At 41.3% G+C, this 24,128-nt stretch overlaps 1 protein-coding gene across 1 annotated transcript in view; it reads left to right on the top strand.

Moving 5' to 3' along the window:
• GCLC (glutamate-cysteine ligase catalytic subunit) overlaps positions 1-24,128 on the top strand; it is a 52,348-nt gene that overhangs the window by 13,171 nt on the left and 15,049 nt on the right. Inside the window, exons 2-3 of the mRNA XM_075861957.1 lie at positions 10,940-11,052; positions 21,004-21,186. Of these exons, the coding sequence (XP_075718072.1) occupies positions 10,940-11,052; positions 21,004-21,186 (296 nt within the window). The remainder of the gene's footprint in view (positions 1-10,939; positions 11,053-21,003; positions 21,187-24,128) is intronic.

Genomic DNA, 24,128 nt, shown 5'->3' with positions numbered 1-24,128 from the left:
GAATGTGCAGGGGTGGGAAAGCTTCAAAATGTTCATGAAGGAAAGATCACACAGGCTGTCAGTATCCATATATGGACAGACATCAGGGACTCCCTTTAAGAGCGGAATCCCCGGCCAGAGCGTCAGCAACGCTCTGGCCAGGGATTCTGCTCCTAGAGGGAGCTACAGAGGTGGTGTTCTCTACAGGGGGGTGTGGCACTATCTAGATAGGCACTGTGGCACTATATGGGGAGTTTCACATTATTTACATGGACAATGTAGCAATATCTATGTGGGCACTGTGGCACTATGTGGGCACTGGTGTTTTCAGGGGTTGGGACAAAAAATACGCTGACAAATTTAAATCCTTCTTTTTTTTTTTTTTTTTTTTTAATGGCCATAAAAAATGGACAGATGGACTGGAAATGGAGTAAAATTTGGTGACACACTGATTCAAAACAACCATGAAAAACTGACAGTTGATCAGATTTTAATGGCCTTTGTTTTTTCCTGCTGTCGTGTGAATGTAGCCTAAATGACTGATGCCTGGAGTCCTGTTCACATGTGCCGTGGTCGGGCCGGGAAAGTCATCTGATACACAGACTTCTTTTCATGGCCGTGAATCCGGCCTTAATGTTTTTTATTTAAAACCCCAGTGTATTGTGCCAGAGATCTGACGATCGCTGGTTCAAATCCTGATGTAAAAAGTTAAAGGAAGTTTTAAGTAGAGGGAAAAAATAAATTGTGTGTGTGTGTATATATATATATATATATATATATCTCAAATTTAAACCCCTGGAATCGCTGTTTTTTTTTTTTGGTCACCTTAGCACTTCAAAAAATTTATAAAAAGTCATATGTACCAAAAAATTGTACCAATAAAAACTACAGCTCGTCCAGCAAAACAAAAGACCTCACGCTGTTCAATCGACTAGAAAATTAAAATGTTACAGCTCTCAGACAAAACTATTTTACTACGGCGATACCAAAATAGTTTTGGTATCGCCGTAATTGTATTGACCAACAGAATAAAGTTAAGTGGACATTTTCACCGCACTGTAAAAGCCATAAAAACGAAACCCAAAAAAACATGGAGGAATCAGTTTTTTCCAATTCCAGCCCACAAAGCTTTTTTTTTTTTTTTTGTTTCCCCGGTACATTATACGGTACTTTGAATGGTGAAAATAAAAACTACAACTCCTCCTGCAAAAAATAAGCCTTCACACCGCTCTATTGACGGACAAATAAGAAAGTTATGGCTTTTAGAAGGCAGGGAGTGAAAAACAAATGGCTTGGATTTTAAGGGGTTAAATAACTTAAATTAAGTTGAGTTTTAAATAAATTAGTTTAATGCTGTTCCCCGTGTTCCATTTTTTTTTTTTTAATGCAAAACTAGAGCACTTTGGCATGGGTGGCATGGGTTTGAACCCCATAGAAATGAATAGCATCCATTATAAACAAATGTTATGATTCCTTTGCGAAGTATCATTGCTTCTACTTTGTACAAGTACCAAATAAATACATACAGTGAAGGAAATAAGTATTTGATCCCTTGCTGATTTTGTAAGTTTGCCCACTGTCAAAGACATGAACAGTCTTGAATTTTTAGGCAAGGTTAATTTTACCAGTGAGAGAGAGATTATATAAAAAAAAACCTGAAAATCACATTGTCAAAATTATATATATTTATTTGCATTGTGCACAGAGAAATAAGTATTTGATCCCTTTGGCAAACAAGACTTAATACTTGGTGGCAAAACCCTTGTTGGCAAGCACAGCAGTCAGACATTTTTAGTAGTTGATGATGAGGTTTGCACACATGTTAGATGGGATTTTGGCCCACTCCTCTTTGCAGATCAACTGTAAATCATTAAGATTTCGAGGCTGTCGCTTGACAACTCGGATCTTCAGCTCCCTCCATAAGTTTTCGATGGGATTAAGATCTGGAGACTGGCTAGGCCACTCCATGACCTTAATGTGCTTCTTTTTGGGCCACTCCTTTGTTGCCTTGGCTGTATGTTTCGGGTCATTGTCGTGCTGGAAGACCCAGCCACGAGCCATTTTTAATGTCCTGGTGTAGGGAAGGAGGTTGTCACTCAGGATTTGACGGTACATGGCTCCATCCATTCTCCCATTAATGCGGTGAAGTAGTCCTGTGCCCTTAGCAGAGAAACACCCCCAAAACATAATGTTTCCACCTCCATGCTTGACAGTGGGGACGGTGTTCTTTGGATCATAGGCAGCATTTCTCTTCCTCCAAACACGGCGAGTTGAGTTAATGCCAAAGAGCTCAATTTTAGTCTCATCTGACCACAGCACCTTCTCCCAATCACTCTCAGAGTCATCCAGATGTTCATTTGCAAACTTCAGACGGGCCTGTACATGTGCCTTCTTGAGCAGGGGGACCTTGCGGGCACTGCAGAATTTTAATCTATTACGGCGTAATGTGTTACCAATGGTTTTCTTGGTGACTGTGGTCCCAGCTGCCTTGAGATCATTAACAAGTTCCCCCCGTGTAGTTTTCGGCTGAGCTCTCACCTTCCTCAGGATCAAGGATACCCCACGAGGTGAGATTTTGCATGGAGCCCCAGATCGATGTCGATTGACAGTCATTTTGTATGTCTTCCATTTTCTTACTATTGCACCAACAGTTGTCTCCTTCTCACCCAGCGTCTGTCTTATGGTTTTGTAGCCATTCCAGCCTTGTGCAGGTCTATGATCTTGTCCCTGACATCCTTAGAAAGCTCTTTGGTCTTGCCCATGTTGTAGAGGTTAGAGTCAGACTGATTAATTGAGTCTGTGGACAGGAGTCTTTTATACAGGTGACCATGTAAGACAGCTGTCTTTAATGCAGGCATCAAGTTGATTTGGAGCGTGTAACTGGTCTGGAGGAGGCTGAACTCTTAATGGTTGGTAGGGGATCAAATACTTATTTCTCTGTGCACAATGCAAATAAATATATATCATTTTGACTATGTGATTTTCTTTATTTTTTTAATATAATCTATCTCTCACTGGTAAAATTAACCTAGCCTAAAAAATCTAGACTGTTCATGTCTTTGACAGTGGGCAAACTTACAAAATCAGCAAGGGATCAAATACTTATTTCCTTCACTGTACATCCATCCATTCCAAGATCTGGATTTGGCTCTGTGGATTTAATGTGTTGTATATTCAAAATGTTGCCTGAGCATCAGTGGTTAAAACTCAGTGGAATTTTATTTCATTAAAAAAGGATCTGGCTTTTTATACTATTGGTGGCTAATAAAGTGCGGTGTATTAGTTGACCTCTATTGCAGATGCCAGGTTTCCATTATTTCCGCTCTTGGCTTCTTTGAAGACAGTAGTTCTTCAAATGTGATTATAATTAAAGAGTTGTTTTCAGAGATTTTAACAATCTTTTCATTGTGTACAATAAAAGTGTATTTGTTAACAAATCCCATGATTTATCAGTACTTTCATGTAGTCTTGTCCTTGGCTGCCTCCTATACTGGAGCACAGAGGCGAAACAAGTTACCGTATTTTTCGGACTAAAGGATGCACTGGACCATAAGACACACCCATAATTTGTATTAGACTGTACCTCTCCTATGGGTAAATTTCAGGTGGTATGCCAGCCACGGATGCAAGGTATTGGTTGCTATAGCGTCCTCCCTTGAACTCACCAGACAGCAGAGGTGTGGAGAGGCAGGGGTTAATGGTGATGAATCTGCTGTTCTTGCCACTCCATTGATAGGAGGGGGCGTGGCTAGAAGGTCCTTGCAGATCAGAACCTGCACAGATTCTGTACACTGTGTACAAATGTCTGTTATTTTCTCACTGCGCAGTCATATTTGACAGAAGTTTCTGCCTGCATTCAGACTATTAGACGCACCAGAGGATTACAGCACAATTTTAATGACGAAAAAACAATGATGTCACTATTGAGCGATCGTACTCGCCAACATTCCTAGTTTTATCAAACTTAGTCTAGCAATTGCCGCTAACTGCCTTTTTGCAAACCACAAAAAATTCAAGCATAGAAATATGTTCCACCCAAAAAATTTGGCTGCTTTTCCAACTGCCTATTATTATTATTTTTTTCTATAACCCCACCTGTTAAAGAGGCTCTGTCACCAGATTTTCAAACCCCTATTGCAGCAGATCGGCGCTGCAATGTAGATAACAGTAACGTTGTTTTTTTTTTTCAAAAACGAGCATTTTTGGCCAAGTTATGACCATTTTTATATTTATGCAAATGAACCTTTCTTAAGTACAACGGGGCGTGTTTAAAGTTATGTCCAAGTGGGCGTGTATTGTGTGTACACATCTGGGTGTGTTTACTTGCTTTACTAGCTGGGCGTTGTGAATGGAAGTGTATGATGCTGACGAATCAGCATCATCCACTTCTCTTCGTTAACACCCAGCTTCTGGCAGTGCACAGACACACAGCGTGATCTCGCGAGATCACGCTGTGACGTCACTCACTTCCTCCCACAGGAACTTCATCGCGTCGGACGCTGTGTCTGTGAACTGCCAGAAGCTGGGTGTTAACGAAGAGAAGTGGATGATGCTGATTCGTCAGCATCATACACTTCCATTCACAACGCCCAGCTAGTAAAACAAGTAAACACACCCAGATGTAACTAACACAATACACGCCCAATTGTACATAACTTTAAACACGCCCAGTTGTACTTTAGAAAGCCTCATTTGCATAAATATAAAAATGGTCATAACTTGGACAAAAATGCTCGTTTTAAAAAAAGAAAAACGTTACTGTTATCTACATTGCAGCGCCGATCTGCTGCAATAGTAGATCGGGGTTTGAAAATCTGGTGACAGAGCCTCTTTAACCTCAAGATAATACTATGTTCTCAGACTTGGGGCCCAAAGCTGGTTCACAAATGCAACCCCTGATTTGTTAAAAATATTAGGCCTCAGATGTTAATTGTTCTATAACGTGTTAAAGGGGCTTTCCCATCAGAGACATTTATGACCTATCCACAGGACATGTCAGTTCGATGCGGGTTCCAGATCTGGGACCCGCACCTACCCCCAGAACGGGGTCCCCTAAACCCCGTTCTAGCCTTTAGTGCTCACCCTGCCTCCCGGCCACTTCCTGATTTACATGGTCGGGAGTAACGGAAACAGCATAACTCGCTGAGCTATGTGGTTTCCGGAGCTCCCATAGAACGAAATGGTAGTTACGGAAACAACGAAGCTCAGCGAGCTACGCTGTTTTTGTAATTCATGGTCTGAAATCACATGCTTCAGCCACAACACAGAGCAGTACAACGGGCTTTAGGGGGCCCCGTTCTAAAGATAGGTGCTGGTCCCAGAGGTGGGATCTGCATCTATCTGACATTTATGACATATCCTTAAGTTAATATGTATGGGTGATGCTTACCTATTTTTCTTCAGTCTTGGCTGATTGATAGATATTTTAGGTATCCAGCACACAATAATAAAGTAAACCAATCATTATGTAGTGGAAAGTTATTTAATGTAAAATATAGTTTTAGTTCCTCACCGTTTTGAAGATCTAGTTGTATTGCGTAAAACAACTTCAAAATTGTAAGTTGACAATAAATTCTTGGAATGAGCGTGGTTTCCATTAAAGGGGTTGTCCAGTCCCTAAAAATTGATGGCCGTTCCTCAGGATAGGCCATTAATATCTTATCGGTCGGGTCCGACTGCTGGGACCCCGCCCATCAGCTGTCTTGAAGGGGCCGCAGCGCTCGCACGAGTGCTGCTTTCCCTTTATTTGCCTTACTGCTCACGCTGTGAATCACCAACGCACTTGTAGCAGCGTTTCACAATATTACAGCCCTCTCCCATTCACTTCAATGGGAGAAGGCTGTAATACTATGAACTGCCGCTACATATATCCGGAATGAAGAGGAAGCCGCGCTCGTATGAGCACTCTGGCCCGTTTAAAACAGCTGATCAGCGAGGGTCCCGGCAGTTTGACTCCTACCGATCAGATATCATGAGGATAGACAATCAATTTTTAGGGACTGGACAATCCCTTTAAGAAGATTCCAAACCTTTTGTATATCAAAAATTGGCCAATACCAGAGAAATTACTCATCAATGACATAAGGCCTCATGCACACGACCGTAGCCATGTACACGGCTTTGATTTTCTGGTCGGCCGGGTGCGGAGTGTCACCCGCGAGCTGCCCACAAATCGCGTACCGTGCACGTGGCCGCAGCCATTATTTGCTATGGGCCATGCTCGTTCCGTGGAAACCATGGTCGTGTGCATGGCTCCATAGGAATGAATGGGGCCGCAAAATTCTCCCGTGGGTTTTCGGGAGAATTGCGGCCGCAAAAGCACGTTCGTGTGCATGAGGCCTAAGAGTACACAGCGTAGAGCCTGCAGGAAATTCTATCTAAAAGACCGCACCAAATTGTGGTGAAGACTTTGGTCCGGAATTGCAGATGTGGAAAGAATAGCATGAAAAAAAGTCCGTACTGGTGTTGCCAAAGTGACGTGCCCCCCTGGTCTACATGCACCCCAGTCTCCTGTGATGAAGCTGCAGCCCATATTACCGCTACAACTTGTGATTTGCTCCAGCAGTCACATGGGATGAACCGTCATCCTAGCAGGCTGGTCTGGACAGAGAACACCCTGGAGAACAAGGAGCTGTTGCTATGACAACGTTAGGGGGTGTAAGTATAGACTTTTTTTTAATTCAAACAAAAAGCGTGGCTGTTTTGTTTTTTTTTGTGGCGGTAGCGCACCTTTTTCGCTGCAAAAGTTTTGTGTATTGGGGGGGGGGGGGGGGGTAAAAGTTGCAATGGGGAAAAAACCGAAGCAAAGATGCAGATATTCCGCTGCATAAATTGACGAGCTGTGGTTTAAAAAAAACGTGCGCGTGTGTGTAAGCCAGATTGGATGTGTTCAGAGATCATTCACTATGACTATTCAGCCGAGCAGTCAACTTCTTTTAACTAATGCAGCTACTATTAATACTTATAGGGGCATGTTTAGAAAACTACTCCACTACACCTAAGTCAGTGGCGGTTCTTTAGGGGCGTCAATGCTAATAATGGGTAACCTTTAAATACCCCATGTTTTACCTGTAGTATGTGTTGACCCTTCAATGGCCGCATGATGCCGCAGCCATTTGGGCTTACATGGTGTATGGGTTTTTGTTACTTTGTGTATGAATTACATTTAGAAAATGTGACTCATTTGTTGTAGATATTCTACACTAGAAGCTGAACTTGGCTCCCTCCTCCACCAACTTACTGAAATATTTTACCTTTTTGCTCCTGAAATTTGTCCTTTATTGAGCAGACTTATCTTGACAACCCTAAACCATTAGCGTTTCTGTTTACACAATATGTAGCTGCCCGCTAACTTACTGTTACTATAGTGAGGTTCATTGTTCAGATGTGTAATATTGAGTAAAGGTATATAGTTCTATATAACATTAGGAAGAGCCATGCAAAATGTGTAGATCCTTGACCGCATTAGACGGGCGCGCACTCGTGTTAAACCGTGTAACTGGACTATTATGTGCACTATGTTCTTTATTCTAATATTGAAGAGGCTACCGTGGCTAGGGCATTTACAATTCTACTGGTGTTCTCATGGTTTTAAAGAGGCTCTGTCACCAGATTCTCAAATCCCTATCGCCTATTGCATGTGATCGGCCCTGCAATGTAGATAACAGTGACGTTTTTTGTTTTTTTTTTAAAAACGTTCATTTTTGGCCACACAACTGGGCGTGTTTTTTTGTTTTTTTTTTGTATGCCCAACTGGGCGTGTATTGTGTTTTTAACTGGGCGTGTTTACTTGTGGGCGTTGTGAATAGAAGTGTATGATGCTGACAAATCAGTGACCAATCAGCATCATGCACTCCTCTCCATTCATTTACACAGCAGCATCACGTTCTTACTAGAACGATGTGCAGCCACATACACAAGTGTCCTGATAATGAATACACATGAAATCCAGCCTGGACGTCATGTGTACTCAGAATCCTGACACTTCTGAATCCTTTCTGTGAGATTTCCAGCAAGGGAAACTAAGTCTCGTTTACCTCGTAATCTCACGAGATTTTGTTTCCCTTGCTGGAATCTCACAGAAAGGATTCAGAAGTGTCAGGATTCTGAGTACACATGACGTCCAGGCTGGATTTCATGTGTATTCATTATCAGGACACTTGTGTATGTGGCTGCACATCGTTCTAGTAAGAACGTGATGCTGCTTGTAAATGAATGGAGAGGAGTGCATGATGCTGATTGGTCACTGATTTGTCAGCATCATACACTTCTCTCCACAACGCCCAGTTAGTGAAACAAGTAAACACGCCCAGTTAAAAACACAATACACGCCCAGTTGGACATACGAAAAAAAACCACGCCCAGTTGTCCATTTCAAAACTCATTTGCATATATATAAAATAGCTCATAACGTTACTGTTATCTACATTGCAGCGCCGATCACATGCAATAGGAGATAGGGATTTGAGAATCTGGTGACAGAGCCTCTTTAAAGGGAACCTGTCACCAGCATTTCACCTATTGAACTTTACTTATCCCTCACTGGCCGCTGCTATAAAAAGTTCATTGCCGTTATCCCCTCTCCTAAACTCCTTCTCCGACTGTAAATAACGGCCTGCAAACATTTTGCGCCTTTTATCGTAATAATCCGGTGTCCCTTTGTGCGCACACACCAAAAGAGGACATGAATGCACAAGCGCAGGATTTTGTGTGCTGGGGTAAGGCAAAGAGCTGTCAATCAAAAGTAAGGCGACGGGGTAAACTCGGAAAGACTTGAGGAATGAAGATGTGACTCTTTTCTGCTCATTAGCATACGGTTAGAGAACACTAAACTGAATACTAAAGCTACAGAGCCGACTAAGAAGATAATTATAGGTTATATAGAAATGATTTTTCACCCACTACCAACAGGTATTGCTGGTTTAATAGGTGAAATGCTGGCGACAGGTTCCCTTTAACTTGGTGCAACGAGATATGCCAAGGCTTGGATGAATAAAAATCTTCATAGTCCTGTAATGCGCGAGTTACTGAAGGCAGTTTAGTTCTTGGGGTTAAACACGTTTTCATTTAACCGTAGATGAGTTCACGCAGTAATAAAGTTCAGCAATCGATAGACTTTAGGCAGACTTTCTCACCGCGCTGGACTATATTGTTTGTATAGCATGTCACGCCTTGTGGAATGTTATTTTAGAGCTAATCTGGGATTTTGACAGTGGCCAGAGTTCATTGTGACAGCCAATATGACTTGGAAGCTGCACCATGGTATGCTTCTTAATATTCCTCCTCTTATCGTTTCAAGCAAATCCTTATTTTTTTTTTTTTTTTTTTTCCCTTGATATTTTGCAGTCTTTTGCTAATGCTTTTGACGTTCAGTTAACCTGAAATTGATTCCCTTGTTAAATCCTTTTTAATCCGACACCAAAAATTTTCTAATAGTCAACTGCTTAATAATCTCGAATCCCAGTAGAGGCAAAGCTAAGAACTTAATCGAGGACCTGTCAGATTTCCTGACTTGTTTATTTTAGTAAATACTTATATTCCCCAGGAAATAACCATTCTGGAACATCTTTTCGTAAAACTCTGCATTGTGCCGTTCCTGTTATTCCTCTTAAATACAACTGGGTGGTACCATTCCCCTTGTCAATGGGACGTGCCCCTACGCACACTCTGGGTATAGCCCCACAAAATAACATTGACCTGGACAGAATGTGGCTGGAAGCTGTGTTTTGTAAGACTGCTGGTTACCAGTAAAATGGTGTTGATGATGAATAGACCCTTATGGCAACAAGATTTTGAAGGTAACCAGTGGTCTTACCCCCAACACCGTACAGCCATTAACTAGCAATTTGACAGCGATGCTGGCACACTTCTTGGCCACATCTCTGCTGGGCCAATGCTGCTCCATGTAGCCTTACCCTCACCCTGTCAGCACTGATTGGACATTGATAGTTTGTGTAGGGACACTGCCCCAGCTGGTAACGCCCAGTCGGCAATTTATTCATAAATTTCTGTAGAGTTTTAAGAAAAGATTCTCTGGAATTTTTTTCACGGGGAATGAATTCTTGACTAAAATAGACATTTCAGGAGAGGTGACGGGTCCTCTTTAACAGATTTATTTCGTACACCGTGCCTATAATTGTCTATATGAGCTGCTCTGTCCTAGCTTCCTGTATCGTTCATCGTAGTATCCAGTTTACAAATGTCAAAGTAACGTTGCCTTTAAGTATACCTATATTTTATTTTTGCATAATTCCTTAGTACATGTGAATTCATGAAACTTTAAAATATGATGAAAGTGGCATCTTCCTTTCATTCCAACATGTAGTCCCATTTTCCCTGTCTGCAGGCTCCCTGTAAATTGCTCAGAAGACTCCTGTATCCAAAAACAAAATCCATCTAGAGAAATGGACAGGGAGGAGGGGGATTCAGCTGCAGCACATCTAACCATTCACACACTTGTGTCAAAGTGGTTTTCCAGCCTACAGCATTTTTTCACCTATCTACTAGGTAGGTGATAAATGCTAGATTGGTGGGGGTCCAACCAGTGGGACCCCAACAATCCCCAGAATGGGGACACTACTCCATTCGAAGTCTATGTGGCTGACCAAAACAGCCAAGCAGTTTCCATCAGCCTCATAGACTTTCAATGGAGCCACACCACGCATTCCCATCCTAAAAAGTTTGTTGGTTGTAGTGTTTGATTTTTCGTTTGTTTGGTTTTTTTTGCGCCAGAAAAAAAGCCACTTGTAATGTTTTGTGTGTGTGCGTTCCCTTAGACATAGCTAATGTTTCTGCAAAAAGACTCCACGAGACACGAAAGGACATTTAATTGAACACTTTCATGAGAATATATTTTAGTATAACATTGATTGTATCTCCAAAAATTGTGACCGTTTAAGTTGTATTATTCTAACCGCTCGAAATACATAAATAATAAAAATGTTTGTCCTTATTTCATCAGGTGGAGTACATGTTGGTTGCCTTTGATCATGAAAATCACAAGGTCCGATTAGTACTTAAAGGAGAAGAAATGCTTGATACGCTTCAAGGCCGAGGTGAAAAAATAAACCCGAAGTATGTCTTATTTTTTCTTTTTTCTTTTTTTTAGCTTTTGAAACTATTTTTTTTTCTGCTGTTCATTCCGATATTGTTGGTTTGACATCCTTCTGCTACAGATGGCTATCCTTTAAAGGGAAGGTGTCATGGTTTTTTATTTTATTTTTTATTATATTGCTTTTAATGTAAAAACAAACATTTTATTTATTTGTGTCACTTTCTACTTTTTAATGTATTCATACTTTTACTTCTCTATGGGGGCTGCCATTTTTTTTCATCTGTGTCGATTAACGACACATACAGAGATGGAATACGGCAGCTCAATGCATAGGGCACAATGAACGGCAGCCGTCCATTACTTCTTCTATCTGGCTCTGTACTGCGCAGATGCAGGTCAGAGTCACACAGCAGAGAAGCCGGTTTGTAGGGAGTTGGCATGCGCCATTATGAAGACCAGCTCCACTGCAGGTAAGGTGTGTGTCTCTGTCCCCCTCTCTCTCACAGACCCCTGCTCTCGTGACCCCTGACGGGCCGCCCCCCCCCCCCCCCCCGTCGCTAGATGTATTCTCAGTGTAGACAAGCAAGGCAAAGGGTTGAATCCAGCGATGTAGAGGTTAAAATGGAAACGTTCCAAGTTTACTGAGTATCAAAGTTAAAATAGGGTCCAGAAGGAAGGAATCCTGGTGTGCAGATAGGAGAGTGTCTCGGTCCAGTCTTGGGGCCTACGCGTTTCAGACGTTGTGCACGTCCTTAATCATGGCTATTTGGTGTTTGGAAACTGGGGCTCTGTTTTTATGTGTGTGAGTTCCGGTTTTGCAGCTCACATGCTTGATTGCGTTTCACGCTGGGGTGAGTCACTGGAGCGCATGCTAATGTGGTTTGTATATCCAGCCAGGGGTTACTACGTGGTGAACTGCATTCTAGAGGTATTATCACAGGAGAGGGGAAAGAAAACCTGAAAAACGAGAGCAAGCATGTGTTTATCTAATGACTTTAGGTTTTTACTCTCGTCAGTATTGGGGAAATTTCATCTGGTGTAATTTCCCCAATACTGACGAGAGTAAAAACCTAAAGTCATTAGATAAACACATGCTTGCTCTCGTTTTTCAGGTTTTCTTTCCCCTCTCCTGTGATAATACCTCTAGAATGCAGTTCACCACGTAGTAACCCCTGGCTGGATATACAAACCACATTAGCATGCGCTCCAGTGACTCACCCCAGCGTGAAACGCAATCAAGCATGTGAGCTGCAAAACCGGAACTCACACACATAAAAACAGAGCCCCAGTTTCCAAACACCAAATAGCCATGATTAAGGACGTGCACAACGTCTGAAACGCGTAGGCCCCAAGACTGGACCGAGACACTCTCCTATCTGCACACCAGGACTCCTTCCTTCTGGACCCTATTTTAACTTTGATACTCAGTAAACTTGGAACGTTTCCATTTTAACCTCTACATCGCTGGATTCAACCCTTTGCCTTGCCTGTCTTCACCCATCGTGTGCCGACACGAGATTCCTGTGCGATGTCCACGACACACATGCCAAGTGTCAGGTGAGCTGGAGGATCCCTCCCATATCTCCTGTATTCTCAGTGTAGACGGTGTGCGGAGCTAAGCTTGTCAGATGTAGTAGAGCGGAGTGTGTGTGTGTGTGTGTGTGTATGTAGCAGTGCTGACTGTGTGTGTCTGTGTAGTAGAGCTGAGTGTGTGTCTGTAGTTCACTTCGCTTTCATCATTCTAAGGGTATGTTCACAAGCAGTGTTTTCAGCCCTTTTTCGGGCCGTAAATGTCCAGAAAAACCGGTGAAAAATCGGAAGCAGAACGCCTACAAACATCTGCCCATTGGTTTCTGTGGGAAATACGGCGTTCTGTTCTGCAAGGGGCGTTTTTTTATGCGGCCGTTTTCCAAAAGGTGCACGCCAAAAAGAAGTGCATATCACTTCTTGGGACGTTTTTGGAGCAATTTTTCATTGACTTTATAGAAAAACTGCTCCAAAAGCGGCCGTAAAAAACCCTGCCAAAAACGCGAGTTTGATTAAAAAATGGCTGGAAATCAGGAGCTGTTTTCCCTTTGTTTAGTAAGCGTGTGAACATACCCTAAGCCCTCTGGTGTGTCCTATAACTTCTGCCAGCTGCAGAATCACACCCAAAATGGCTGCCGGACACTGCTTAGCAATTTGAAGACACCTTTTCCTGGCTTGTAGGAGGGGGGCGGGGGTGAGATTCCCTCCCACATTTACGGCAGCTGTGAGTCATGATGCTTTGCCTTATCCACCTTGCTGTAATTCTGGGAAGTGCTCCCTCTGGTGGCCAACATAGGAAAACATGTCAAATTATTTAATACTTTCCACCATGTGTAAGAAAAAAAAAATACAGCAAAAAACGTAAAAATATAATAGAAATAAGTAACTTACTTAAAAAAAAAAAAAGGGGGGTTTAATTCGCGACACATTCCCTTTAATATTCAACATAGGCAACTGCTGCAGTTGGAGTAAACTACTCCTCCTATTGTTTTACGTTTAGAATGTAGTTTGATTCATTCCCATTCACACGTGATAATAGTGGGTATGCAAGCGCACTAAGGCTGCAGAATTTCCGCAACGGAATCCTGTGCGGAAATTCCGCAGCATTTGCAGTAGCACCAAAGTGGATGAGATTTAGAAAATCTCATGCCCACGCTGCAGGGAAAACCCCCAGTGTAAACGTTAGTAAATTGACCTGCGGTGCAGCATTTAATGCCGCAGCATGTCAATCTATGCTGCATTTTTGTTGACTTTCTGTTGTGGGTTTTCCTTATTGAATTCAATAGGGATGCAAAACCCACAACCGAAAGTCAAGTGTTGCGACTTTTGTGACGTAGCAAAATCATAACTTCGGGGGGGAAAAAAAAAATGATACTTGCCCAGAACGCCCCCCTTCTTCTTGCAGTCCGGCCTCCTGGGATGACGTTTCATCTCATGTGACTGCTGCAGCCCATCGCATATGTCCGTTAAAACCATTTCCGTCACACATACGCTTGTATTTCAATGGGGCCGTTCACACATGTGAAGGGTCCATTGAAGTACAGAACATGTCCGATTTACTTCCGTTTTCACAGACCCCCCCCCCCCCCCATAGACTTGTCTATGGGAATCTGTGAAAAAAATGCTGTTTTTCACGTCCGAAGTTCCCCACGTTCGTCTGAATAAGCCCTTAGATTGTAAGCAATGCCAAGGTTTTATAACGGTTAGGGAGAAAGAAACCGAAGGGAAGCAATTATTAGGGTGTTTGTTTAACCCCTTCAGGACTGAGCCTGTTTTCGCCTTGTTGACGCAGCCGTTTTTTTGTTTTTTTTAAATCTGATGTCCGTTTATGTGGTAATAACTTGGGAATGCTTTTGTTTTCTCGGGACATGTTATACTTAGTTAGCGGAAAAATGTGATCAATAAATTCAGTATTTATTTGTGAAAAACACCACTTTAGAGAAAACTTGCAAAAATTTGCATTTTTCTAAATTTAAATGTATCTGCTTGTAAAACAGATGGCAATGCCACACAAAATTGTTACTAATTAATATGTCCCATATGTCTATTTGATTTTTGTATTCTTTTTGATTCCCCCTAGCGCATTGTAAAAAAAATAAACCTATTTGGTATCGACGCATCGGTAAAGGTCTGAACTATTATAATATATCATTATTTAACCCGCACAGTGTACATCGTAAAAAAAAACGTAAACACCAGATTCGCTATTTTTTTGGGTCCTCTCATCTCCCACAAAAAATAGAAATCTAAGTTTTTTTTTTTCCCAATGAAACGTAGAAATTATCAAGGCATAAAGAGAAAGCACCCCAAGATTTGTAAAGCAATTTCTCCTGCTTACGGCAATACCCTATATGTGGTAATAAACTGCTGTTTGGATACACGGCCGAAGGGAAGGAACGCTATTTGGTTTTCGGATGTCATGTTGCATTTGCAACGCCTCTGAGGGACCAACACTCTGGAAACCCCCCAGAAGTGACCCCCATTTGGGAAACTACAGCCCTAAAAAGAATTTATCTAGTGGTATAGTGAGCATTTTGATCCCACAGGTTTTTTGCTGAATTTAGTGCAATTAGGCCGTGAAAACTTCTATTCTTTTTTTTTTTCTACAGCGATCACTACGCATATTTAATTCTGTGGGTGGATGCGATTTCGGTGATACCATATGTATATAGTTTTTTTTTTATGTTTTACGGTGTTTGCACGATAAAATCACGGTTTTAAAGAAATTATTTAGTTTTTGTGTCGCCATGTTCTAAGAGCCATAACTTTTTTTATTTTTCCATCAAGAAAGCTGTGTGAGGGCTTGTTTTTGCGGAACAAATTCGTTTTTATTGGTACTGTTTTTGGGTACATGCGACTTTTTGTTCCCTATTCTTTTGGGAGCTGAATTGACTATTGTCAGAATTGACTATTCTGTTTTTTTTATTTTTATTTTTTTAATTTGTATGGCGGTCATCTTGCGGGATAAAGAACATTGTATTTTTATAGTTCAGGCCATTGCAGACGCAGCGATAACAATTATGCATATTTTATTCATTATTTTTTCTAATAAGAAAGGACTTTATAAGGGAAAAGGGCAATTTTTAATTTTATTACTTCAAGCTTTTACTTTTCTTTTTGTACATTTTTATTTTTGGTTTTTTTTACTAGTTTTTTTTTTTTTTTTTAGTCCCACTAGGGACTTGCAGATTCGACTGTTGGATCGTTGTTATAATACCCTGCAATAGTTATGTATTGCAGAGTATTATACCTGTCAGTTTGACACTGACAGGCAGCTTATTAGGTCCTGCCTCTGGCAGGACCTAATCGCCTTTCATAGATGGCTGACTGGAGACCTTTTGTTAGGCCTCCGGTTGCCATAGCAACCATCAGCACCCCCGCAACAGCGCCGCGGGTTGCCGATTCTATTGAGCGCTGCGTTTAAGGGGTTAACCAGCGGGGATCACCGCTGTGATTCGACCCGATGTTTACCCCCAGTAATAAGGCTACTAGTAGCAGCCTGTACTGGGAGATGCTGGGCTGTGGGGAATGCCTGTGCGCTCCATTGGGGCACACTTAGATTAATGGGCTGCAGGCACAAGGACCAGCGCTGCAGCCGGTTAATCTACGTGGAGTGGTCGGGCAGGGGTTAAAGAAACGGTTCTAGGAAATGTTTCTAAATCTTTTTTTACTTTTTTTCCATCTTTTTAAAAATATGCAGTTTGGAAAAACACAAAATATGAGTCCATTCTACCTGGATCTATTGGCTCCCAAAAGAAAAGCAAAAGCGCAGGATGCTTAAAGAGACTCTGTCACTACATTATAAGTGGCCTATGTTGTACATGATGTGATCGGCGCTGTAATGTAGATTACAGCAGTGTTTTTTATTTAGAAAAACGATAATTTTTGACGGAGTTATGACCTATATTAGCTTTATGTTAATGAGTTTCTTAATGAACAACTGGGCGTGTTTTACTTTTTGGCCAAGTGGGCAGTGTACAGAGGAGTGTGTGACGCTGACCAATCAGCGTCATACACTTCTCTCCATTCATTTACACAGCACATAGCGATATAGCTATATCGCTATGTGCAGCCACATAAACACACTATAACGCTACTAATGTGTCATGACAATGAATATACATTACCTCCAGCCATGACGTGATGTACATTCAGAATCCTGTCACTTCTGTAACGTCTCTGTGATATTTACAGCAAGGCAAGCGTGATCTCGTGAGATTACGATGTAACCTGTCATTTCAAACGAGATTACGCTTGCCTTGATGTAAATATCACAGAGGCACTACAGAAGTATCCGGATTCTGAATAAACATCACGTCCTAGCTGGAGGTAATGTATATTGATATCGATAGAAAGCAGCAGCACTCTATAGCAAATCCCACTATAGTAATGGGTGCACAGCAGGTAATCCTGATCCAAGGACCATGTAGTATATCCAGAAGAAATTCGTATTTCGGCCGCAAGTCCCGGACTGAACACACTGCAGGGAGCCGGGCTCCTAGGATCATAGTTATGTACGACGCTAGGAGTCCCTGCCTCTCCGTGGAACTACTGTCCCATACTGAAAACATGATTACAGTACAGGACAGTTGTCCTGCTGCGAGGCAGGGACTCCTAGCAATCGTACATAACTATGATGCTAGGAGCCCGGCTCCCTGCAGTGTGTTCGGTCCGGGAAATGCGGCCGAAATACGTTCCGTCCTTTACGGACCGAACCTGCTCGTGTGAATCCAGCCTATAGGTCGGCTTTTGTCTTAGGGCCTCCTATACATACACAATTTTCTGGAATTTTAAACTGCACCAATAAACTTTTCTAAAAAACGCTAGCTGTATTAAAATGTAACATGCGTTTTTGTTATGGTGTTTTTAGTGGCTTTTTTTGTTTTGTCATTTTGTACATGCGGTTTTGAAGTCCTATAAAGAAGCCTGCAGGAAAAACGCCTAAAAAAACCAACATACCCAGAGCATAATGTGTTTTTAAAAAAACCGCCATTACCTCAAACACCACAATCCAAAACGCAGTTGTGTGTATTGCATTTAATATGTTACTATAGACTTTAATGTAACTTCTAGCCGTACTGAAAAACACAGCAAAACACTGTGTATCTAGCCTGAAGGCTATGGACACCTTTTTGACATGGAAAAAATTATTTTTACATATGTTAGTGGTTACCTGGAGTTAAAGGGAACCGGTCACTAAACCAACTAGCATGTCTCTATACAGCTGGTGTTCACAAACCTGCCATGTCAAAAGCCCAGCCAGTTATCTACAGGAGCAAAATGGTAGGACATTTTTAATGAAGACTTTTTAGAAAGTTGCTTAATATTGCATTTAGGAAGCAAATGAACAATAGAAAAATAGTTGGGTGCAAAAGTGCCCATAGTCTTGTTAAAGTATACTTTCATTGGGGTCTTAGATCAACAAGTGCAGTACCCTAATGGAAACTTTCACTTCAAAGATCAACCATTTGTGATACAGGCATCACCTTCGTCCTAATTTACTAACCGAGCTGTTATTGTCTGCCGTGTCACAAATGTAGTCGAGCCTATTTTTACACGCCTGCTAACTCAATTACTCTTGCCACTTCTACCCCAGTTAGTACTCGTGTTCACACTCCTCTCGCCCTGCTTGAGTATGTGCAGAGGCTGCTGTAATCACAGGACTTCTTAACTAGAAAATTCCTTCTACAGACATGTAATTCATGTCTTCTTACTCTGCTCCTATGTTGAAATAAATGGATGCAGCCAGCAAGTAAATGAAGCTACTAAACTGTATGGAACACTTGATTAGAAACGTGAATTTACACACGGAGTCGCATATCCTAAGACGTCGATCACTGGACATGAGCTTTAAAGTGAAGCAGTTGAGCCTACAATGATAGGACATTATAGCATATGCAGTTGATATACCATAAGTGGTATAAGTGTTTGTCAAGTGGAAGTCACTTTTAAAGGGGAAGGTGTCATGAATTTATTTTATTTTTTTATCCTATTGCTTTTAGTATAATATTTTCAAAAATTTTATTTAATTGCGTTCTCATGTTTTTACTTTTTAATGTTTTCTGACTTTTACTTCCCTACGGGGGCTGCTATTTTTATCTCTGTATGTGTCGAGACATACAGAGATGGAATATGGCACATACATCCCCATAGAGAATCCAAACAAGAGCCGTTCCATTCTCCGTTGCGTGTGCCGTCCGTGTGGGAACGGCGCATGCGCCGCTCCCACACGGACCAAATCTAAGCTCGTTCGTAGAGCGAAATCCGGCGCCATTTTCATGCGGACCAGAAGCCGCTGCCGGACAGCTACTTCCGGCCGCGGCTTCCGGCCATATGTTCAAAGAAGCGAAGCCGCTGCCGGATAACTACTTCCGGCCGCGGCTTCCGGCCATATGTTCAACGAAGCGAAGGCGCAAGGAATAGGAGCGTAGACCAGCAGAGGCGGCGGCAGGAGCAGGTAATGTATGTTCGTGTGTATTATGTTCATGTATGTTCGTGTGATACAGTCTGCTGAGCCCTGTATCTAATCCTCCTACACTGTGCAGTCGCTCAGAAAATGGCGGCACAGTGTAGAAGGTTTGAAGACATTGAAACCCTTCCTTCTCCTGGCACTAGCGAGAAGAAGGGAGGTGGGATTGTGTGAGGAGACTAGAGGAGAGTGTGTCCACCCCAAATTTGCAGCATACATCAATGAGGTTGCTTTACCACAGTGACCATGCTGCAATTTTGGGAACTGCTCCCTCTAGTGGCCAGCACATGGAAATGTTATAAATTAGAATCTTAATTTATATTTCCTGACTTGTGAAAAAATTAAAACCGTGTAATCACTTAAATACTTAGGGTATGTTCACACGAGGGCGTCCGTAACGGCTGAAATTACGGGGATGTTTCAGCCTGAAAACATCCCCGTAAATTCAGCCGTAACGGCATGTGCAGGCGCTTGAACGCCGCGTCAATTACGGACGTAATTGGCGCTGCTATTCATTGAAGTCAATGAATAACGGCTCCAATTACGGCCAAAGAAGTGACAGGGCACTTCTTTGACGCGGGCGTCTATTTACGCGCCGTCATTTGACAGCGGCGCGTAAATTACGCCTCGTGTGAACAGACAAACGTCTGCCCATTGCTTTCAATGGGCAGATGTTTGTCAGCGCTATTTTCGGACGTAATTCGGGGCAAAAACGCCCGAATTACGTCCGTAAATGGGCTGTGTGAACATACCCTAATTGTTTAACTGAAAAAGAAAAAAATAATTCTAGCAACACATTCCCTTTAAAGAATAACAAAATAACATAAGAAATGTACCACTTGCTGTTGTGTTGTCTGTCATTTGCTCTGTTCATCCTTTTTGTTATCTCAGCTGTGAGGTGGCAATTTACAGTTTACTTGCTCAGGTTTGGTTATTCATGTTTATTTCAAACCTATAGTTCAGGGATACACACAGGCTTTTTGAATTTTTTACAATTCTATCTATCGAGTTATAGCTGCAGTCCTGAAGAATACATAGAGTTGCATGCAAGTCAGGGCACTTCTGAGAACTCCAACTGTTAATCGTTCGTTAAAATTAGAAAATCTCACTACAAAAAGTCTATGTAGCCCTGCCCTTTTTGAAGAACTAGCAATTAGTAAGGAGTCTATGGAACTTAAAGAGGCTCTGTCACCACATTATAAGTGCCCTATCTCTTACATAAGGAGATGACAGTAATTCTTTTTATTTTAAAAAACGATCTATTTTGACCACTTGATTAGCGACTTTAGATTTATGCTAATGAGTTGCTTAATGCCCAAGTGGACGTATTTTTACTTTAGACCAAGTGGGCGTTGTACAGGGGAGTGTATGACGCTGACCAATCAGCATCATGCACTCCTCTCCATTCATTTACACAGCGCATAGGGATCCTGCTAGATCCTTATGTTCGGTCTTCTTCTAACACATTAACAATACTGAAGAGTTTAGACAGTGAATAGACATTCCACGGGATGTCTATTCACAATCTCTGCACTTCGTTACTGTTTCTATGGTAGTTACAGCAGAGGAAGCGTGATCTCGTTGTAACCTGTCATTTACAGCGAGATCACGCTTCCTCTGCTGTAACTACCATAGACAGAGTAACGAAGTGGCCCATTGATGAACAAAACATGGGATATCAGACAGCACTCCAAAAGTAAAAGTGACCCTTTTATTCCCACATGCGACATTAGTGTGATCCTTTCTCATGTAATGCTTGAGAGAGGCCGGCATTGAGCTGAAACGAGGTATGTGGGAATAAAAGGGTCACACTTACTTCTGAGCTGTAATAAGGTGGATAGTGAAGTCCTTCGATGTTTCCTGAATGACTGGAAATGCCATGAAAGTGTGGCCTGAGACTACAGACATACACAAATCCATTGCTTAAATTTTCTATAGGAAAATATGAACATTTTCTGCTTTATCCCATATTAAGCCATCCTACACTTTGGAGACCAGAGTATGGCAGCTACATGATTGAAGGAACTCCTGGACAGCCTTATGGGGGAACAATGGCAGAGTTTAATACCGTGGAAGATAATATGAGGAAACGACGCCAGGAAGCCTCTTCATTGCTCTCAAACAATGTCTCGATTTGCACTATAACTTCCTTTCCAAGGTAACATGGTGGTTTTTGTCTTTTCCTAAAAATAGTATTGTAATAAGCCTTCTTATTATGCCCTTGTTTTCTATTTTAACCATGTATTGAAGATCTTCCATATTCTATTATTTAATATCCATAACCTGGAACATCCGAGCAAATTCTGTTCACTGAAATTTCTGCATTCCATTTACCCCAGCTGTTTAAGACCTATGTACAGATCTGCCTCTCATGCAAATAAAACCCACAATACTTAACGTGGACGCTCCTTCTTGTGTGAATAGGGCTGCATATCATACTGAACAGCTATATATATTTTTTCAAGTTTTATACATGGCTACATTATCCCTTTAGTGTCCAGCCTATTTTAAACCTTAATGACCAAGCGTTTTTTTGCATTTTTCCATCGTCTCATTCCAAGAACTATAACTTTTTTTTCGCGTCGACCTATCTGTATAAGGTCTTGTTTTTTGCGGGACAAGTTGTATTTTTTAATAGCACTGTTTTGGGGTAAGTATCATTTATTGATTAACTTTTTTGGGGGGTAATGGGAAAAAAACCACAAATTTCGCCACGCTTTTTTGCGTCTTAGATTTACGCCATTTACTGTGTGGTATAAATAACATGATAACTTTTTCCAGTGGGTCGTTCCAAATGTGGCGATACCAAATTTATATCGTTTTTTTTTTTTTTTTTTTGTTTTACTACATTTACACAGTAAACGTTTTTTTTTTTTTCGAAATTTTGTTTTTGTTGCCATGTTTTAACCCGTTAGTGACCAGCCCATAGTCTTTTTACATCGGTCACTAACGGGCCTTATTCCGATGCCATAGACTTTTTACGTTGCGGCATCAGAATAAGTAAACAGAGCCAGAGGCAGCTGAGGACTGGGAGCGTCTCTGCTCTGTCGGGTGAGATCGATTATTAGTATCGATCTCACTCGTTTAACCCCTCAGATGCGGTGCTCAATAGCGAGCACCGCATCTGAGTGGTTTTGGAGAGCAGGAGGAAGCTCCCTCTCTCTCCCACCGACACCCGGCGATACGATCGCCGAGTGTGTCTCCTGTAACGAATGCCTGCTAGATCATGCCGCAGGCATGACCTAGCAGATGCCTGTCCATTTTAAACGGACAGGCATAATACACTGCAATACAAAAGTATTGCAGTGTATTATAATAGCGATCGGAGAATCGCATAGTGAAGTCCTCTAGTGGGACTAGTAAAGTTTAAAAAAATTGAAAGTTAATAAAAAAAATTTGAAAAAAAAATGAAAAACCCACTTTTTCCCCTTACAAACTACTTTGCTATTAAAAAACCAAAATAAAGATAAAAAGTTACACATATTTGGTATCGCCGCGTCCGTAACGACCCCGACTATAAAGCTATTCCATTACTTAACCCGCACGGTGAACACCATAAAAAATGTAATAAAAAACGACGGAAAAATTGCTGTTTTCTGTGAATCATGACTTTAAAAAAAATGTGATTAAAAAGTGATCAAAAAGTCGCATCTACTCCAAAATGGTACAAATAAAAACTACAAGTCTTCCCGCAAAAAAAAAAGCACTCATACAACTGCATCAGCGAAAAAATAAAACCGTTACGGCTCTTCAAATTTGGAGACACAAAAACAAATAATTTTGAAGAAAAAGCGTTTTTACTGTGTAAAAGTAGTAAAACATACAAAATCTATACAAATTTGGTATTGTTGCAATCGTAACAACCCGCTGAATAAACTTATTGTGTTATTTATACCACACGGTAAACGGCGTAGATTTAGGACAAGAGTGGCCAAATTTCTTTTTTTTTTTTTTTTTTATATCCCCTCCCCCCAAAAAAAGTTAATAAAAGTTAATCAATAAATAATATGTACCTCAAAATGGTGCTATTAAAAAATACAACTTGTCCCGCGAAAAACAAGACCTTATACAGCTATGTCGACGCAAAAATAAAGTTATAGCTCTTGGAATGCGACGATGGAAAAACGTAAAAAATAGCCTGGTCATTAAGGTCTAAAATAGGCTGGTCATTAATGGGTTAAGAGCCATAATTGTTTTAGTTTTTACGCCGATACAGCTGTTTTTGCGGGACGACTTCTTGTTTTTATTTGTACCATTTTAGAGTACATGCAACTTTTTGATCACTTTTTATCACATTTTTTTTTTTTTAAGGCAGGATAAATCGAAAACCGCAATTCTGGCATTGTTTTTTTTATTTAATTATTTACGACGTTCACTGTACGGGTTCAATAACTTAATCGCTTTATAGGTGGGGTCGTTACGGACGCGGCGATACCAAATATGTGTAATGTTTTTTTCATATTAAAGTGTTATATAAGGGAAAAAGTGGGTTTTTCACTTTTTTTTTAAAGTTAACTTTATGATAACTTTATTTTTAGTCCCACTAGGGGACGTCACTATGCGATCTTCTGATCGCTCTTATAATACACTGCAATACTTCTGCATTGCAGCGTATTATTGCCTGTCCGTTTAAGGCTGGGTCCACACAACCTATTTTCAGACATAATGGAGGCGTTTTACGCCTCAAATTACGTCTGAAAAAACGCCTCCAATACGTCGGCAAACATCTGCCCATTACTTTCAATGGGCTTTACGATGTACTGTGCCGACGACCTGTCATTTTACGCTTCTCTGTCAAAAGACGGCACGTAAAAATACAGCCTCGTCAAAAGAAGTGCAGGACACCTCTTGGGACGTAATTGGAGCCGTTTTTCATTGACTCTATTGAAAACCGCTCCAAAAACGCCTGAAAAGAAGCCTCAAAAGAAGCTCCAAATTTCATTTTCAGCTTCAAAAACGCCTGAAAATCAGAGGCTGATTTCTCTGAAATCAGCTCCATATTTTCAGACGTTTTTTGTTAAGCGTGTGAACATACCCAAAAACTGACAGGCACCTGCTAGGTCATGCCTCAGGCATGGCTTAGCAGGCATCCACTACAGG

The sequence above is a fragment of the Rhinoderma darwinii genome, chromosome 4 (assembly GCF_050947455.1).
Source record: "Rhinoderma darwinii isolate aRhiDar2 chromosome 4, aRhiDar2.hap1, whole genome shotgun sequence".
Classification (NCBI taxonomy): domain Eukaryota; kingdom Metazoa; phylum Chordata; class Amphibia; order Anura; family Rhinodermatidae; genus Rhinoderma; species Rhinoderma darwinii.
Note: the sequence above shows the minus strand (reverse complement) of the source record. Positions and strands in the feature narration are given on the sequence as shown.